We start from the raw sequence: 18,132 nt of genomic DNA, 5'->3' as shown, positions 1-18,132 counted from the left end.
CCTGAAAAAAAAAAATATTATTTACTTACCTTTTATTTCTGATGTTTCAGCTGACTTCCGGGTTCTCCTCCCGTGGGAGTAGGGGTGGCTATCGTCCTCGCAATGGTCCCTGGGAAATTTCCCAAGAATCCATGGGGGACATTGAAATTGCGAAATCTCGCGAGATTTCGTTCGGACGCCGGTCACGTGACGAGGGCGTGTACGAATTTGCCATTTTTAAAGTGGGCAGGCAGCTGTATCTGCCATTACACACGAGGTAGCAAGCAAACAAGTGATTGCTTCTGTGGGTTCGTTTTCATTCATTCTTTGTTCTCTGTGCTGTGTGGTTTTCGTTGCCTTGACAACGGGGCGGGAACTTCCTGGAGTTTTTCTTTCCTTGTCACTGCTCTCACTGAGCATGTGCAAGATGGAGCGGAGCATGCTGGGAGCCAGACGTCATCATATACCAGGAAGTAAATGCCTGTGGGCTTCAGACGCCCACAGTTAAAATGGAAAATGCCAGAGTAGGTTTTTATAAGTCATCCTGAAGAAAAGATTCGTCGTGCCGGGGGTCAAATAAACGCCGGACGTGGATGCCAATCGAAGCTAGCACTCACCCACCAGTGAGACAGGTAAGAAAAAAATAAAAAAAGAGCGGAATCCCACTTTAATTGAACAAGCTGAAGTTAGGGAGTTGATTGGCTACCAGGCACAGCTGCACCAGATTTTGCACTGCCCAGTTTTAGTAAATCAACCCCACTGTGTGGTGACGGGCATCTTACTGCATTGTAAAATACATGTCTCTGCAAGGATCCCATTCACGCTGCAATGCAGTACAGAGCTGTGCTGCAGCTCTCTGTGATAAAATGCAGACATGCTGCATTTTATTGAAGTGCACCGTACGGAATTGCATTATGCAGCTATACATCGACATTTGTACACTTCAAATAAAGTTTGTAAAAAGCAAACATTCAGACGGAAGGTAATCACTAAGTTGACTCCTCTTAAATGGGAATGGTTGCAATTGGATGGAAATTTGAACAGTCCCTGCTGAATTGGACAAATTTCAATCCATCTATGGCCAGCTTAAAGTGATACTAAACTCTTGCTTATAAAAAATAACAAACATGTTATACTTATCTGCTCTGAGTACCGTAATTTCCAGAAATTAAGCCCCTACCCGAATATAAGACCTAGCGTGATTATCGGGGACAGCTGCACTATAAGCCTTACCCCAAAAACAAGCCCTAGTAAAGTCAGTTTTGTAAAACGATTATCCTGCTATAAGGTGCAGTGTGTCGCCCCTTGTAACTGTATTAAAAATGACCTTATTCACAGCAACCGCTGACCCGCTGGAGGTCTTCTTCTCTCCTCCCGGCTGACGTCTGCGGCCCCTCCCTCTTTAGTGCACAGTGGGCTGATGTCTGCCGGGATCTCGGCTCTTCCCTCTTCTCTTCTCCCAACTAACGTCTGCGGCCCCTCCCTCTTCAGTGCACGGAATGTAAATAAATAAGACTGTAAAAAAAAAAAAAACTAGTGTGTTTTTTGTAGGCTAAATTAATGTAAGACCCGGTCTTATTTTCGGGGAAACACGGTAGTAGTTTTGCACAGAGCAGTCCAGATCCTCCTCTTCTCGGGTCCCTCTTTGGTGCTCCTGGCCCCTCCCTCCTGCTGAGTGCCCCCATAGCAAGCAGCTTGCTATGGGGGCACCCGAGCTGAGCCGCAGCTCCCTGTGTCCATTCAGACATAGAGCTGCGGCCTACCCCTTCAATCTCCTCATTGGCTCACTGAGTTTGATTGACAGCAGTGGCAGCCAATGGCGCTTTGCTGCTGTCTCGGCCAATAAGAAAGGGAGTCCTGGACAGTCAAGACTCTTATGCAACATTGCTGGATTGAGATGGGACTTAGGTAAGTATTGGGGGGGCTAAGGGGGGCTGCTGCACACAGGCTTTTTATCTTAATGCATACAATGCATTAAGTTAAAAAACCTTATTTTACAACCACTTGTAAAGTGTTCCTCTGCCCTGGCTCTTTGTTTACATGTAACAGTGATTGGCTGAGTTGTCTGTCACTGCGGGCCCATGCTGAAAGACGGTCTGAAAGGGGCACATTCTAACTAAAAGGGGCAAACACCGCCACCATCCCTGAGTGGCACGACAACCACCCTGGCTAGAACCCATGCTTGCCGGTGGGGCTGGCAACTTTAGTGGACGTGCCTGTACAGAGTACTGGTATGTACCAGCTGAAAAGAGCCCTGCATCTTGAACCTGCCAAAGGATTTGTATTTGTCTATGCAGTCCTGTGGTTTACATTGCTCTGCTGCACAGCACAGCCCTGTGTGATCTTTCTCTGCTGCTTTTTTACTTTCACTTACAGCTTTCTTTCCTAGCCTGTGAATGGAAAGTGAAAGGATAAGCAGCAAACTGACGAGCTCACTCCTCTCTCTCCATCTGTGTTTCTTGTACTGCAGCTCAACTGGGTGGCTCCTTGTGTTGCCTTTGCCTCCCTCTTTGGGCTCTGCTGTACAGACTGTACAGTAGATTGTAAGAGGTTGATTAAAAGCCAAATGAATGTACTTACACACTTATACTGCTTGTATTAAAAAAAAAAAAATAATAATAATCTTAAATACAAGCAGTGTAAGTACCTGTTTTTTTTTTTGTTTTTTTTTTGCTTTTGTTTTTTTTTTTACCAAAAGCGGAGTTTTCATTGTTATTATGCTTTGCAGTAAGCCATCCATTTTCACATGGAGCCAGCACAGTGTTCACAGCTGAACAGATACGTTTTTTTTTTTTCCCACACAGCTTGCAGTTATATATTATATATCATTTATATATAAAAAGTAGAATAATGTTCTGTGTGTTTATTTAACAGCCTATGCCAGCAGCAGCTGCCAGCCTCAGGAGTTCCTGTCACACACCAGCATTTCCAGCATATGCAACAAATGTTTCAGAATTATGTCCAGAGCAGGACGCTGCAGAATTGGAAGTTCTGGCTGGTATCCTTCAACGTATAGCGGAGTTTCTAATACGCAGTTAGGCTGGGTTCGCACTACAGCACGGAGGGGCTCACAGCAGGAGTCCGGTGGCTCCATAGAGAGCTGGTCACAATCCCCCCTCTATGTGAATCGGATGCGGTGAAACACACATCCAATTTTCAATATGTGAACCCAGCCTTGGGGTTGGGTTTTGGGTCTACCAAATATATCGCATTGGGGATTGTCTGTGTGCTGCTAATGATATCCATAGAACACTACAACGGCACTGCAATCAAAATCTACCTACCGTTCTCTGAGTTTCAATAATATATATACTGCAGCCACATTTAGGAAATTACAGTGCTTGTAGGAGGGACTACAGGACTTGGTCATATAACTCTGGGCTGTGCAAGCTCGTGTGCGTGACTGAGCATATAGTAAGATTATACATGTAGTGGAACTGTGAACACATTGACCAGCAATTACATAGGCTCCCAGTACATCATCATTTAGGAAAATAAAATTATCGTAATTTAGCTAGCAGCTAAAGCCGTCCATCGACGGATCCAAATTGTGGCGGGTCAGCAAAAACTGGCTGAATTTCGATCCATGTATGGACAGTTTGCTTGTACTTAAGTTGATCTACTTCAGTACAACAGCCTGTTTTTTGTTTTATTTCATTTGACCACTGACAGCAGCTATAGCCGTGATCAATCTATTTTAAGATCCTGGTCTCAACTGTTCAATCTATTTTTAGATCCTGGTCTCAACTGTTCGATCTATTTTTAGATCCTGAGTGTATTTATAGATCCTGTTTCAACTGTTCGATCTATATTTAGATCCTCTATCTATTTTTAGATCCTTGTCTCTATTTATCTCGATCCTTGTCTCTATTTGTAGAGCCTGAGTCTATTTATAGATCCTGCTTCAACTGCTCAGTCTATTTTTAGATCCTGCTTCAACTGTTCAATCTATTTTTAGATCCTGCTTCAACTGTTCAATCTATTTTTAGATCCTGCTTCAACTGCTCAATCTATTTTTAGATCCTGCTTCAACTGTTCAATCTATTTTTAGATCCTGCTTCAACTGTTCAATCTATTTTTAGATCCTGCTTCAACTGTTCAATCTATTTTTAGATTCTGCTCTCAACTGTTCAATCTATTTTTAGATTCTGCTCTCAACTGTTCAATCTATTTTTAGATTCTGCTCTCAACTGTTCAATCTATTTTTAGATTCTGCTCTCAACTGTTCGATCTATTTTTAAAACATCCTGGTCTCAACTGTTCGATATATATTTTTAGACCCTTGTCTCAGCTGTTCGAGTGTGAGCAGCACAGTGGCTAAGTGGTTAGCGCTTTCCCGTAGCAGCCCTGGGGTTGTCGGCTTGAATCCCAACCACGGCTCTACCTGCTGTAAGATTGGGGTTATCAGGCTCAAACGGTAGGTGCATTTTCCAGTGAGTACACCAGTACAAAACTGTATTTTTAAGGGCCTGGTAGCCTACTTTTATTTAAAAGCATGGAAAAGTTCACAAAGACATCAGTACCCACGCAGGGGGGTTCCACCATTACTGTATCTTGCACACTCAATACTTTAGCCTTCTGGTTTATATTCTTCCCATTTGGCTGATTCGGGCCTTTAGCCTAAACCTTAGGTCTGCTCCTCAGACACAAAAGAGTTTCCTAGAGTTAATCTCTCTCCTAGCTCACTCCTGATCAGCGCCTTGCTGCTCTGTCACCAAGTAGGTCTGCCTCCTGCAGATATGCATACTCTGGCTGCTTCGTGCAGCCTCTGATACCTCTCAGAGGAATGGGAGTCCACTTGACTCCCATGCACAAACTTCCTGTCGGGTGGAACACTGAGCCATAGCCAGGTCACAACTAAATAGCCCAGCACACATCTGTGCAATCAGCATGCCTTTCCCTCCACAATCTGGCGTAAACCCGCAATCTTCCAGGTAGCACAGGGTCCTACTGCCACATTGCCTATAGTTTGCATGTTCTCCTTGGGCCCGCGTAGGCTACCTCTGGGTACTCAGTTTCCTCCCACATTCCAAAGATATGCTGGTAGGTTATTGGCCACTGTCTAAATTGGCTCTAATATGTATATGAATGTGAGTTAGGGACCTTTAGATTGCAAGCTTCTTGAGAGCAGGGACTGATGTGAATATACTGTATATGTGGTTGTGCGTGGCAAGGAGTCAACTAACCAATACTGCACCTCATCCCCAAATTGTATGAAAAGAAAGAGAGCGCGACCGGGGAGAAAAGGGATTATTGCGGTGCCAAATTCAAAAGAATAGAAAGAAAACCATAAATTATATTATCACAATTTTTAATAAATATCACACAGAGTAAAAAAGTATAACAATACAATAGACAATATAAATCCAACATAGACAAAGATACAGTGACATACTAAAACATACAATGTATATATTCTATCCAATTATCAGACAGCCTTATATTTATATATATATATATATATGTATATGTGTAAAGCACTGCGTAAAATGACAGCACTATACAAGTAATAAATAAATCTATTTTTAGATTCTGGTCTGTCCAATCTATTTTTAGATCCTGGTTTTAACTGTTCGATCTATTTTTAGAGTTTGGATCTATTTTTAGATCCTGGTCTCAACTTTTCGATCTACTTTTAGATCCTGGATCTATTTTTAGATCCTGGGTTCAACTGTTCCATCTTTTTTTAGATCCTGATCTCAACAGATCAATCCATTTTTAGATCTTGGGTCTATTTCTAGATCCTGGTCTCAAATAGGGCTGAAACCACTATCAACATAATCAGTTCTATTCGATAATAAAGCAATTTTTCTTATCAGTTATCAAATACAGAATGTATTTGTTTACATGTCAGTACGAACGATGTAGTGAACTGTATGTGTGCTGCGCTGTGTATACATGTCAGTAAGTGCTTGAGAACTTGTGAACGTGAATGTGTGAGGAGCAATGTCACATGGGACACTTAGTCCTGGGCAGGAGATTTAAAGTGGTTGTAAACCCTTACAAACCACTTTGACCTACAGGTAAGCCTAGATTAAGGCTTACCTGTAGGTCCAAGAAATATCTCCTAAACCTACACGGTTTAGGAGATATTTACCTGAAGACAGCCATCGGCATCTACGGCGCATGCGCCGTAGACGGCGGTGCATGCGCCGTAGACAGCGGCACGCAGGCGCAATGGGCAAGCCACGGATCGCGGCGATATGCCGCGAGTGTTGGCTCCCGTGCGTATGCGCGGCAGTGACGTCATTGCTGCTCTGGCGAATGACAGCGCTGGAGCAGCGAGACCCACCAAGAAGATGGACGCTCGGAACTACAGGGGACAGCGGTGACTTCGCTGGCTCCTGTGTCAGGTAAGTGACACATAATGGACTACTATGCGATGCATAGTAGTTCATTATGCTTTACCTTTGCAGGGAATCAAAGAGGAAGTAAACCCATCAGGGTTTACTTCCTCTTTAAAGTGAATCTAAAGGCAAAAGGTTACTTTACTATTTTATTATGTAACAGAAAAGTTTAAACAGCTCAGGGAGCATTACTGCTGAAATCCAGAATGTCCTTATTCAATTATGCACAACCTCTATTCATTTCTGCTCATATTCAGCGTGTTACATGGACCTGATAACCAGGCTATATTGTAATTTAGCTTCTGTGGAATCTTCTTTTCCAATATTTTGCAGTTTTTTTGGCATCAGTGACATTAGGACATATATGAATAAACCACCTTATGATTGAAAATTGTATGTATACTGTTGTTCCTTAACATAGCCAAAGTTCAGCCACATTATCCGTCCTCTATTTGATTCATTTAATCGTATGGTGTCCACAGCAAGTATGGCGGATCTCAGGGAGACAGCTCTGGACTGGCTGGACCAACACTGCTCCCTTCCTGCTCTGAGGCCTAGTAAGTATATAGTAAATCAATGATAGCTTATCAGGGGACATAGTACAAGGATATTTTCTTGATGGAAAATGACACGCGTACACTGAAAATAATGTGTGCTGAAGCAGTTTATATTACTGCTTTTAAATAAAATGTCACAGTAAAAAAAGATGTATGTTCATCACATAACAAAATGCATTTAAAATAAATTATTGGGCTTATTAAATAGCAGAGATCAAAGAGCGGTGGGTGCTTATTTTCTCACCACAGTCAACAAAAATTCAGCTTTCATCAGTTTAGAGTGGCCCAACTCATTGAATATATATTGCATACATATTTACTTAAATGCAATATAAATTTGTTAAAACAGACAAAATCTTGCGCTTATCCACCAAAAGCAAAATAACTGTGAAGTAATAAACCTCACGCTAACGATGAATACTGGAAGCAAAATTAAAAAATACAACCAAGTATAAAGTGTATTCAAAACATATTCAAATTGATTAAGAGAGGCGCTACCCAGTAAGCCCGAATATAGGAACAAAAAGTTAATAAAAAAGTTACCAAGTGCGCATCCCAAACAAATCATCAGCATAAGCATATGATATAAACTTTAGATATTATATTAGAATCCATTTGTGTCAAAAATAAATAAATGTGTCATCCAAAACTAAAATAAAGACCAAAGCACATTTAAATGAAAATAAATTGCCCCAGGGATTCTGAAGTGCAAAAAGACAGCTACAGCAAACAAAGGCTCATGAAAAACCATCACCATCACCATACTTACGCCTCTTACCAGAGACTTTGGATTTCAGATAATAGAGATCAAACCCGCTTTTTGTTTCCACACATCCCTGTGTGTCTCATAAGGGATAGATTATCATCCATGGAGGGTTCAGCCTTATGCTCATCCAAACCAATAACTGTTTTTCTGCCCAGCATATGGAGAAAGGGGGTCCTTTTTCTCATGCAAAAAGAACAAGGAAGCACTTCATAGTGTAGTATTTAAAAGCATTCCAATTCATTGCACATAGAGTCTGACTTATTTATGAAGTTTAAAAACAGCAGATTGAGTAGCAAACAAACACGGCCGCGGACCTCGTCAGCTGGTTCGTGCGTGCAGACGTCACAGAAGTGGCTCCACCCTACACATTTCCCCATAACTGGGAAAGGAGGCTGCTTGCAGAACTTTTTTTCCCCTCTTGCAAACACACCACCCCAGTGTGAAAGCAAGCTTTACAGGTACTATTTGTAGAGCTAAAACGCCTGAAAAAGCACCCCAGTGTTAAAGGGCTCTTAGGGCCCAGTGTTTAGGTGTGAGAACAGGGCACAGGTGCACTGTCCAGCTCTGCTGCCAGCAGCCTGTCAAACTCTATGAGAAGCTGACAGATGCTAGATGGTGCAGCTAGAAGTACCAACATTTAGGTCAGTATGCGTCCCAGGGATGAATACTCAGAATTCGAGCAGTCTGTGTTGTGGACATTTGTCCCTGTGATCATACTGCCTTAAACTTAAGTACAACTCGGTGCACTGTGAAGTCCCGTCTGGCTCATAGAGTTCGACAGGCTGGCAGCAGCGCAGCTGGTACCAGGTGGTTGTGAATTTTGGATTTAAATGAGTGAACATACCAGCCTGGAAGATGTTGTGTTTCGCATTAAATAGTGTCAATGTTCACTGTGCAAGAGTTTAACTATGCTTTAAAGTATAACTAAAGGAAACCTTTTTTCTCTTTCGTTCATTGACAGACACAGCACTTCCTTATTTAGAACCATAGGGTTATACCGCCCCCTACAGGAGTAGGACACTAGGCAGAAAAGACTTGGCTACGCCTATGGGCAGTCCTAGGTAGTATACACCCCCACCCCCCTCTCTGCTATAGGCCTTCAGGTTTTTTTTCTGCCTAGTCAGGAGTAAGGACCTAGTCCCCTGCTGGGATCTCTAGTCCTAGCACTTTTAAAAAAAAAAATTTGTTTCCTTTTTCTGGGGTTTTTTTCAGGTGAGACCTACAATCAGCTGCCAGGATGGGCGACGGGCTGGACACTTGATCCAGTGGTCTCCCCAGTCTGGCCAGCGAGCACGTGCAGACCACAGCTACACATTTGTCGGCTGCGACATGGCCCCCTTGGACAGGGGCTGCCGCCCCACTTTGGTGGCGTGGAGGTTCTGTCTGGAGCGGTGCCCGTCCAGTTCCTGGTATGGCGAGTAGCTGTCCCCCCTCTCTCCTTGGTGAGTTTGTGGAGGACACGGGCCCCTCCCTGGGTTGGTCGGTCCTGCGGGTTCCCCTCTATCCCCTAAATCTTCTCTCCCTGTGGTGGATGGTCCTTAGAGGCCCCCTAGTAGCCCCCCTTCCCCCGCCCCCTCCATATGGGTTTTTGTGGTGCCATGGCCGACTCTGGGGGTTGGAGTAGAGAGTACTGGTGGGCAGGGGGTGCGCACCGCCGGGTGCTGTGTTTACCAGGGGGGAGGAAGACACTGGGTGCCCCCGAGGTCCAGTGCCCAGATCCCCTCTTCTTCAGGTAGCTTTCTTTGCTGGGATACAGGGTTTCCTCGTGGGTCCTTGGTAGCCTCGTGATTGCGGCTGGCAGCCATTTTGCCATAGCCGGTGTCTTCTTTTCCCCTAGTGCCTGCTGACTTCCTATGGCCGGCGGCCATGATACGGTGGATAGTGTGCTCTGGCAGTGGCGGCCATTACTGTAGCCCAGGACAGCGTTTTCAGCAGCTCCTCCTTTTACCTCGGTGCTGACTCGTGGGTTATCTTCTCCCTCGGATGCCACGTGTGTGCAGGACTACATCTGAGGCAGCAAGCGCTACACTGGTGGGGTGTTGAGTCCAGTGGGGTCCCTTGCTCTCTCTGCTGCAGGCTGTGGAGTGTCCTGGTGATCCGGCGCCGTTGCCGGCATGGAGGGTGTCCCATACCAGTGCCCCTTCTTCCCCTATGGAGTATCAGGAGCATGTATCCCCACCTGACCCCCTCTTAGAGGCTGCAGGTCCCTCTGGGTCCCAGCCATCCATTGACACAGTGACGGCGGTCCTGGAGTCCTTTGTGTCTCGGGTGGAGGTGGCTTTGGGTGGCAGACTAGCAGGAAGCATCCTCGCCTTCCCCTGCTTCATCTGTCTCTTGTCAGAACCTGAATCTGATTCAGCCACCGCGGATGGGGCCCACCCTACAGAGTTTACGGCTGCGCGCTGCTGGATTTTTCGGACAGTGAGGATGATTCCTCTGCCCCGGTGGCTGCGCATGAGAAGGCACTGGTGGATGCACTGATTGCATCTGTCCGGAAACTTTGAAAATGGAGGATGCGGCTGCAGCGGAGGTGCCGGTCCCTTTTGGTACTCACAAGCCATCTCGCACTGAGAAAGTGCTCTCTTATCCCTCCTATTTTGACAAGTTTGTCTATAGAAAATGGGAACGTCCCTTTGCAGTCCCAAAGCACTTCTCGATTGAGCAAAGCCACCGTGATTCGTGGACTCTCCAGCTTTTAAAGATCTGGCTAACAGGTAGGCGGCGTCTCTGAGCCGCACTATGTTCACTATTGCGGGTTCGGTGCGGTGCTTCGGCCAGTCTTTGCCATTGCTCTGGTGTCTCAAACGCTAATGGAGTGGGCGAAGCTGTTGTGCCACGATCTGGAGGGTGATCAGTTTCCTCCTGCCTTCACTAGATTGGCTGACCAGTTGGTCCTGGGGCTGCAGTTTTTCTGCGATGCCTCTTTGGACGCAGCTCCCTTGCTTTCTAAGCTGTCTGTTTCAGTGGTGGTGCTTCAGTGTGTATTGTGGCTGCGGACCAGGCTCTATAAAAGCACTAACTGATCTGCCTGTTCAAGGCGATCGTTTGTTTGGGGCCACTCTGGATGATCTCATCAAGAATGTCACAGGGGGGAAGAGTACCTTTATTCTAAAAGAAGCGTGGCCTTTTGTTCTCGGTGCACAGAAAGTTTTTCTGTCCCTCAGGGTCCATTGACAAGGACTCAAAGTCTTTCAAACCCCCTCAGGAGGTTCCAAGCGACCCTTGTCAGACAAATAGACAGTGAGTTTTCCAGATCCCCAGATAAGGCTTTTATTCAAATCTGTTTATGGTTCCCAAGAAAGAGGGTACGGTATGTCCAATTCTGGACCTCAAGGCCCTGAACCTCTTTTTGCGTGTTCGGAAATTCAGAATGGAATCCATTTGCTCGGTGGGGGCATCCCCCTTCATCAGATTTTGGGTGGCTGCAAAACTACCAGAAGCCAACGGTAAATCCAGTTTAGAAATTGGATTATCTGGGTCTGACTTTGGATTCTGCTCTGGCCAGAGTGTTCCTTCCGCTTCCAGAGGTTACAGGCGGCAACTCGCTTACTGCTGTCCAGCAGGTGAGTCTCCCTGCGGACTTGCATGCGGTGGTCCAGATGGTATTGTCAGGGCTGGCTTAGCCCTTCCTCCTCTGGACTGGCTGCTCAGCTGTTGGCTAATTGCCAGTTCTCTTCTCTTTCCACAGTTACCAGCTGTTCCCGATGATGCTCGTCTGACCTGCCTATTTAAAGCCTTCCAGCTCACTTTTTCCTTTGCCTTCGCGTTGGTCACATCACAAGGAACCATCTCCTGCTGTTTATTTCAAGACTGGCTTGCTGACATCCCTCCTGGCTTCTTATCCTGCTTGCAGTTGCTCTCCTTGGATCCCTGACTTCTGGCCTGGCTGATTTCCCGATCTGGTTATTGAACTTTGGACTGGCTGACTACCCGATCTGGCTACTGGACTCTGGCTATGCTTGACTACGCTTTTTCTATTTACCTTTGTATTTTTATTAATAAACAAGTGTGATTTGATTGTACTTCTGTCTCAGTCTGTTTCATGGTTTCTGACAGGTATATACTTTCAAGGCGGTCCCGTTTACTCAGTTCCATACGATACCTCTAAAAAAGAGCTCCTGTTAAAATGGGACAAATGTCCAGGATCTCTGGACAATCAGATACAGCTGAGCCAAGAAACCAATGGGTCCCTGGTCTGGTGGCTTCGTTCTCTGGCTCTTCGCAGGGGAAATCCTTTCTCCCTGTGTACTGGGTGGTGGTGACCGTCGATGCCAGTCTGTCCGGGTGGGGAGGAGTCCTGGGCTTAAGCTCTGCTCAGGGTCATTGGACGCTGGAGGAATCCAGACTGCCTATCACTCTCCTTGGTCCAAAACCTATCAACAGAGGTAATCTGCCTGCTAATTGTCCAACCCTGGAATGTGGGCAGAGCGCTCTGTCCTGGCCATCTCCGCCGTCCACATTCCTGGGGTGGACAATTAGCAGGTCGGATTACCTCATTCGATGGGTGTTGGACCAATGGGAGTGGTCCCTTCATTAGGATGTGTTTGAACAGATATGTCTGCGTTGGGGCACTCCAGAGGTAGATCTATTGGCACTCCGGAACAACAGAAAGGTGCAGCGGTTTGTGGCCAGGTCTCAGGATCCTCTGGCAGACACCACGGACGCACTGGTGGCCCCGTGGCGCCAGTATAGTCTAATCTACTCTTTTTCCTCCTCTCAAGTTTCTGCCATGACTGTTACGCAGGATTGAAGGCTGAAGGAATTCCGGTCATTCTAGTGGCCCTAGACTGGCCTCATCAGTCCTGGTACGCTGACCTGGATCTGCTATCCCAAGGGCCGATCTTCCACCCTGCTTTACCTTCGCTGGGTTTGACGGCCTGGCTGCTGAAAGCCAGGTGCTGAAGAATAGAGGCTTACCTGCATCAGTGATTCAGACACTACTCAAAGCTAGGAAGTCTACTTCTAGGAAGAGATATAATCGGACGTGGAAAGCGTACGTTTCATGATGTGAGTCGGTGGGTGTTCACCCACGTTCCATGTTGGTGGCTCGGATTTTGACTTTTCTTCAGCGAGGCGTTGAAAAGAATTTGGCCTTGAGTACTATCAGGGGGCCAGGTATCAGCTTTGGCAGTTTTCTTTCAACGTCCCCTGGCTTGGCATTCCCTGGTGCGTACCGTCATTCAGGAGTTTGACATGTGACTCCACCGGTGCGATCTCCTTTACCACAGTGGGACGTGCTTTTGGTTCTACAGATATTCCCCTGCTCACTCTGTCCCAGAATGTGGTCTTCTTGGTGGCTATCACTTCAGCTCGCAGGGTGTCTGTTATCCTGTTGTACGCCCTACCTGGTGATCCACAAAGACAAGGTGGTTCTTCTTCCTTATCCTTTGTTCCTTCCAAAGGTTGTTTCTGATTTCCATTTAAATGAGGACATTATGTTGTCTTCCCTGTGTCCTAGGCCACAACATCCAAGGGAATTTGCCTTGCATGCCCTGGTTGTGGTTCAGGCAATCAGGGTGTATTTGACTGCCACTGTGTCCTTTCGGAGGTCAGACTCCGTGTTTGTGATCACGGACGGGCCAAAAAAGGGGCTGTCTTCTTCCTCTGCAACCATTTCTAGATGGATCAGACAGATGGTGACTCAGGCCTATTCTGTTAGGGGTCGGGTTCCCCCCTTCCCGGTGAAGGCGAACTCTACTCGGGCGCTGAGTGCCTCCTGGGCCTTCCATCATCAGGCATCAATGATGCAGATTTGCAAGGCAGTCACCTGGTCATCGGTGCACACTTTCACAAAGTTTTACAAAGTGGGTGCACTGGCATCTGTGGATGCCTCATTTAGCCACAAGGTTCTGCAGGCTGTGGTCTAGGGGGTCTATCCCTCTTGAGGGGGTTTCTTTCTGTTCAGGTTGGGCTCCAGTTGTTTTCGTTGAGCTCCGGTTATCTGGTTGGCCTGTTATTTGTTGGCTGCCCCACCCCTCTTGTTTGCCACTGCTTTGGGACGTCCCTATTGTTCTAAATAAGGAAGCGCTGTGTCTGTCAATGAACAAAAGAGAAAATGGGATTTTTGACTTACTGTAAAATCCATTTCTCTAGGTTCATTGACAGACACAGCACCCACCCCTCTATGGAGTTTTAATACTTCTGACACTGCTTGTTACTAAGCTGAAGGCCTATAGCAGAGAGGGGGGTGTATACCACCTAGGACTGCCCATAGGCGTAGCCAAGTCTTTTTTCTGCCTATTGTCCTACTCCTGTAGGGGGCAGTATAACCCTATGGATCTGAATAAGGAAGCGCTGTGTCTGTCAATGAAATCAGAGAAATGGATTTTACAGTAAGTCAAAAATATATATTTTTTTAAGTTTTGGATAGAGTGAAGAGGGATTAGAACAGCTGTTTGTATTGCTGTATCTGCCCCTTTGCATTCCCTCTCTCTGTTTGTCCTGTTTACCAATATTACTGAACGTGAAAGGAAAAAGAAAATCACAAATTTTGGGTTGTCCCCAGAAAAGTAGTAGAGGTGAAATCTTCCAATGGGGACACTAGTTCTGGTGACCTGGGGGTCCCCAAGGAATTCCCTTAATTTCCAGGGATTTCCTCTCGCTTCACTTCCTGTCTCATAGCCAAACGGGAAGGGGAATCTCTGTAATGCAACACAGATGGCGAAAAAAAAATCTGACAGGGGTTATAATAATCCTCCCTTGCTCTATCCAAAATTAAAATAAATGTTTTGCCTATAGTTCTTCTTTAATGCACTACTCACCTGGTGCTGACCCACTGGTTTGTGTAAATTCTGATGACCTGAAATAAGTATGTAGAACATCATTGCTGGTCTGCATCTTTGTTCAGGGTCAAAACCAGTGGTTCAATATAATAGGCAAGTAACTAGTATTTTCAGAGAGATAGTAATTCTTGTGTTTCTCTCATGACAGGTTTACTTGAAAATTTTATGAACATCTTTCTTGAAATATTTATTCTCTTTTGTTTCACTTCAGCGGTGTTGAGCTCTTTATGTCAGCTTAGCACCTCGACATCCATTCTGACTGACCCATCCTTGATGCCAGAGCAGGCAATGCAAGCAGTCACCCGAGGAGAGAGTGGAAATAACTTCTACTAGACCAGCCCGTCATCAACCATCCAGATAGGATGTATACTACTGGTGCCTCAATAGAGAACTCTGGGATATTCCATAACCTTAAGCTTGAGTCACTAAGTGCCTGAGACCTGAAAATGCAATTCTGAGCTCCGTGAGCCAGTATTTAGTGTTCTCTCATCTTTCTACGCCCAGTGTTAACATTGTTCAGGATTTTCATGTCTTCTGTATTTTCTTAACATTTAGCTATAGAACTATGTGTTCTCTGTAAATCTCACATAAACATTGTGTATTATAAATGGTGTTCAGTGTCATTCTTTTACAGCAAGGTTCAAACTAATGCTATTGCTATTATTATTTTTTAAAGTAGAGCTAGAAGTAAACGTAAAATGTCAAGCTTGTTAAATAATTTTTTTAATTAAGCAATGCATAATGATTTAAATTATATTGCCGGCATCTCCTACACAATCAAATTTAAAACAGACTCAGATTAGGATTAATCAAGAAAACGCAATATACCCACTATATGTGGTGACAGACATTTTACTGCATGGTAAAACGCTTGTCACTGCATAGTGTAGACATGTCACTGGAGAAGTGGTCGAGGGGGTGTACATCTCACCTAGGTTGCTACACAGTGTGAGATGGTAAGTCCAGGATGGATCAGTTTCTCAGCAGCAATATGCTGCTGAGTTGTTATTTAATCTTGCCGGGCCTGGGTTTATATGGAATGGCAGGTAGGTTTGGTAGAGGGACCTGTCATTCCACACACCCCCCGGTCCAGTTCTGGGTTTTGGATCAGGTGAGCTTTGATCCTAATTAGCCTGGGAAGGTAAAGGCTCTGCGGGGCCTGCAGGTGCTCGCTCTCAGCCTGGGAATGAACAGTCTGTGTGTTGGAGGAAGCTGCGAGCACAGCCACTGCTGGAGATAAAACCCACCCTGCGATATCCAGGCGAAAGACGCTGTGTTTATAAGTGTCAGATAGGTGAGAAGAACCTGCTAGTAAGCGCCCAGCCGGGCTAGGTTGTTTTTTTTATTTATTTCTGTTGTACTTAAAAAGCACGGTGTTGCCGTATATTTTTGTTTGTTGGACTGTTTGTACCACGAATAAACGCCAAGGTCTGCTTTATAAATTCCAAGTCTGCTGTGAACTGTGTCCAAACTCACCCTACCCCGGGAAGATCCCCTACAATTGGTGGAGAATTCGGGCAACACGGTTGCTAGGGGCAACGGTGTGGACAGACTTGGCTACAGCTGCTTATGTCCTGGGTGAAAGCTGCAACTACACTCCAAGAACGATCCAGCAACATGGAGGAGATGCTGAAGCAGTTTATGCAAGTGAGTTTGCAACAACAGCAGGCTCAGACAGAGGCCAATAGACGACATGAACAGTCCATGGCTGCACAACAGCAGATGCATAAGGAAGAGTTGCAAGCTTTGCGCCAAAGCCAACAACAACTTATCGAGCACCTGATAGTAAATCGAGAGGCGCCTGTGGTTGCTAATCCACCCACAGTGGAGGGAGCCGCTCCAGAGATTTTTTTTGGGAGAAGGACTGTGCAGCAAGCGCTGCAAAAGATGACTGCTGAGGACGATGTTGAGGCCTATCTAACAGTATTTGAGCGCATGGCTGAGCGAGAGAAGTTACCAGCCGCTGAGTGGGCAGAGGTAATTGCGCCCTATTTAACAGGTGAACCTCAAAAGGCCTACTATGACCTCAGTGAGCAAGAGGTTAAGGACTATACTCGGCTAAAAGAGGAGGTACTTGCCCGACTAGGAGTTACTACTGCAGTCCGTGCCCGGAGGGTACGCAACTGGAGCTACAGTCTGGACAAATCAGCGAGGTCCCAGATGTATGACCTAATCCATTTGGCAAGAAAGTGGTTGGAGCCAGACACTTCTACTCCTGCACAAATCCTAGAGAAGGTCGTGATGGATCGCTACCTCCGAGCGCTTCCTACTGACCTGCAACGCTGGGTGGGACAAGGTGATCCTAAGAATGCAAACGAACTTGTCAACCTTGTCGAGAGGTTCCAGGCGACTGAGGACTACCTCCGTGATGTTCCTGCAGCATCTTCACCTCCCCGGAGCGCCAGATCTGTGCCGTCAGCTGGTAAGAGACTTCCATCTATTGGGGGAGTGTGGAGGGGTGCTGAGGGAGGGAAAAGGGCTCAAGTGGTGTCTCAGGGACAAAAGACTGGTGATGGTCCCGGGTGGCTAAGGGGCTCTAAAAAGGACTCCTTGCCAAAGAGACCAGGCCCTATCCAGTGTTGGAGATGCCATGAGGCGGGACACGTGTCTGCCCATTGCCCTCTTACCACTGAACCCATGGAGTGTGACGCTAGCCGGCGTCAGTCGCTATTTGCGGAACCATCTTGTGCTGCAGTTCCTGGACTAGAGACTGAACCGCAAATCTGCAATATTACAATCAATGACCTTCCTGTTAAGGCGTTAATGGACTCGGGAAGCCTCGTAACCTTGGTGCATGCTAGCCTGGTGGCTGGGGACTTAGAGTCTAAAAAGCATATGAGTGTTGTGTGCATACATGGTGATACAAAAGTGTACCCTATAGTGCTGGCTAAAGTCGGGACTGAACAAGGCATCGTACAATATGAAGTGGGTGTGGTTAAAAACCTCATGCATAATGTAATATTGGGGCGCGATTTTCCATTATTCTGGGCTCTCTGGGAAAAAAGAAAAATCCCCAAAAGGAGTGAGGATACCTCTAAGGGGGTTGCCTTGTCCCCTGTGAATGATAAAAGTGTGCAGGATGAAAATGATTGTTTTCCTTTGCAGGTCCTGGCTGGGGAGGAGGAGGCTCCTCCCACTGAGCAAAATATACTAGACTTAGAGGTGTCTAGGGATAATTTTGGCGCTGCACAATTACAGGACCCCACTCTCAAAAATGCGAGAGAGCAGGTTGCTGTTATGAATGGGGTACCTCAGGAACCAGATGCTGAAAAAAGATTTCCACATTTTTCGGTGACTAATGATCTTTTCTATAGAGTCAATAAGATTAAGGATGAGATTGTGGAACAGCTTCTGGTACCTAAGCCGTACCGGCGTCAGGTGCTTGACATGGCACATAACCATGTTCTTGGGGGACACTTGGGGACTGACAAAACGCGAGAGAGGGTTCTCCAGAGGTTTTTTTGGCCGGCGGTATATGATGACATTAAAAAATACTGCGAGTCGTGCCCCACATGTCAGGTTAGTGCCCCAGTGTCACATTTTCGCAGTCCTTTGGTTTCGCTCCCTATTATAGAGGTGCCTTTTGAGCGTATTGCCATGGATTTAGTGGGTCCCGTTGTAAAGTCAGCTAGAGGACACCAGTATATTTTGGTCGTCATGGATTATGCGACCCGCTATCCTGAGGCTGTACCCTTAAGAAA

At 46.0% G+C, this 18,132-nt stretch overlaps 1 protein-coding gene across 1 annotated transcript in view; it reads left to right on the top strand.

The window, feature by feature from the left end:
- MLXIPL (MLX interacting protein like) overlaps positions 1 to 15,039 on the top strand; it is a 164,088-nt gene extending 149,049 nt beyond the window's left edge. The window contains exons 15-17 of the mRNA XM_077480623.1: positions 2,854 to 2,977; positions 6,754 to 6,883; positions 14,643 to 15,039. Of these exons, the coding sequence (XP_077336749.1) occupies positions 2,854 to 2,977; positions 6,754 to 6,883; positions 14,643 to 14,764 (376 nt within the window). The 3' untranslated portion in view covers positions 14,765 to 15,039. The remainder of the gene's footprint in view (positions 1 to 2,853; positions 2,978 to 6,753; positions 6,884 to 14,642) is intronic.
- The last annotated feature ends 3,093 nt before the right edge of the window (positions 15,040 to 18,132 follow it).

Source organism: Lithobates pipiens, unplaced genomic scaffold (genome assembly GCF_037356315.1).
Source record: "Lithobates pipiens isolate NorthernLeopardFrog02 unplaced genomic scaffold, aLitPip1_a1.2 Scaffold_16, whole genome shotgun sequence".
Lineage (NCBI taxonomy): Eukaryota > Metazoa > Chordata > Amphibia > Anura > Ranidae > Lithobates > Lithobates pipiens.
This window is presented reverse-complemented; position numbering and strand designations above follow the sequence as displayed.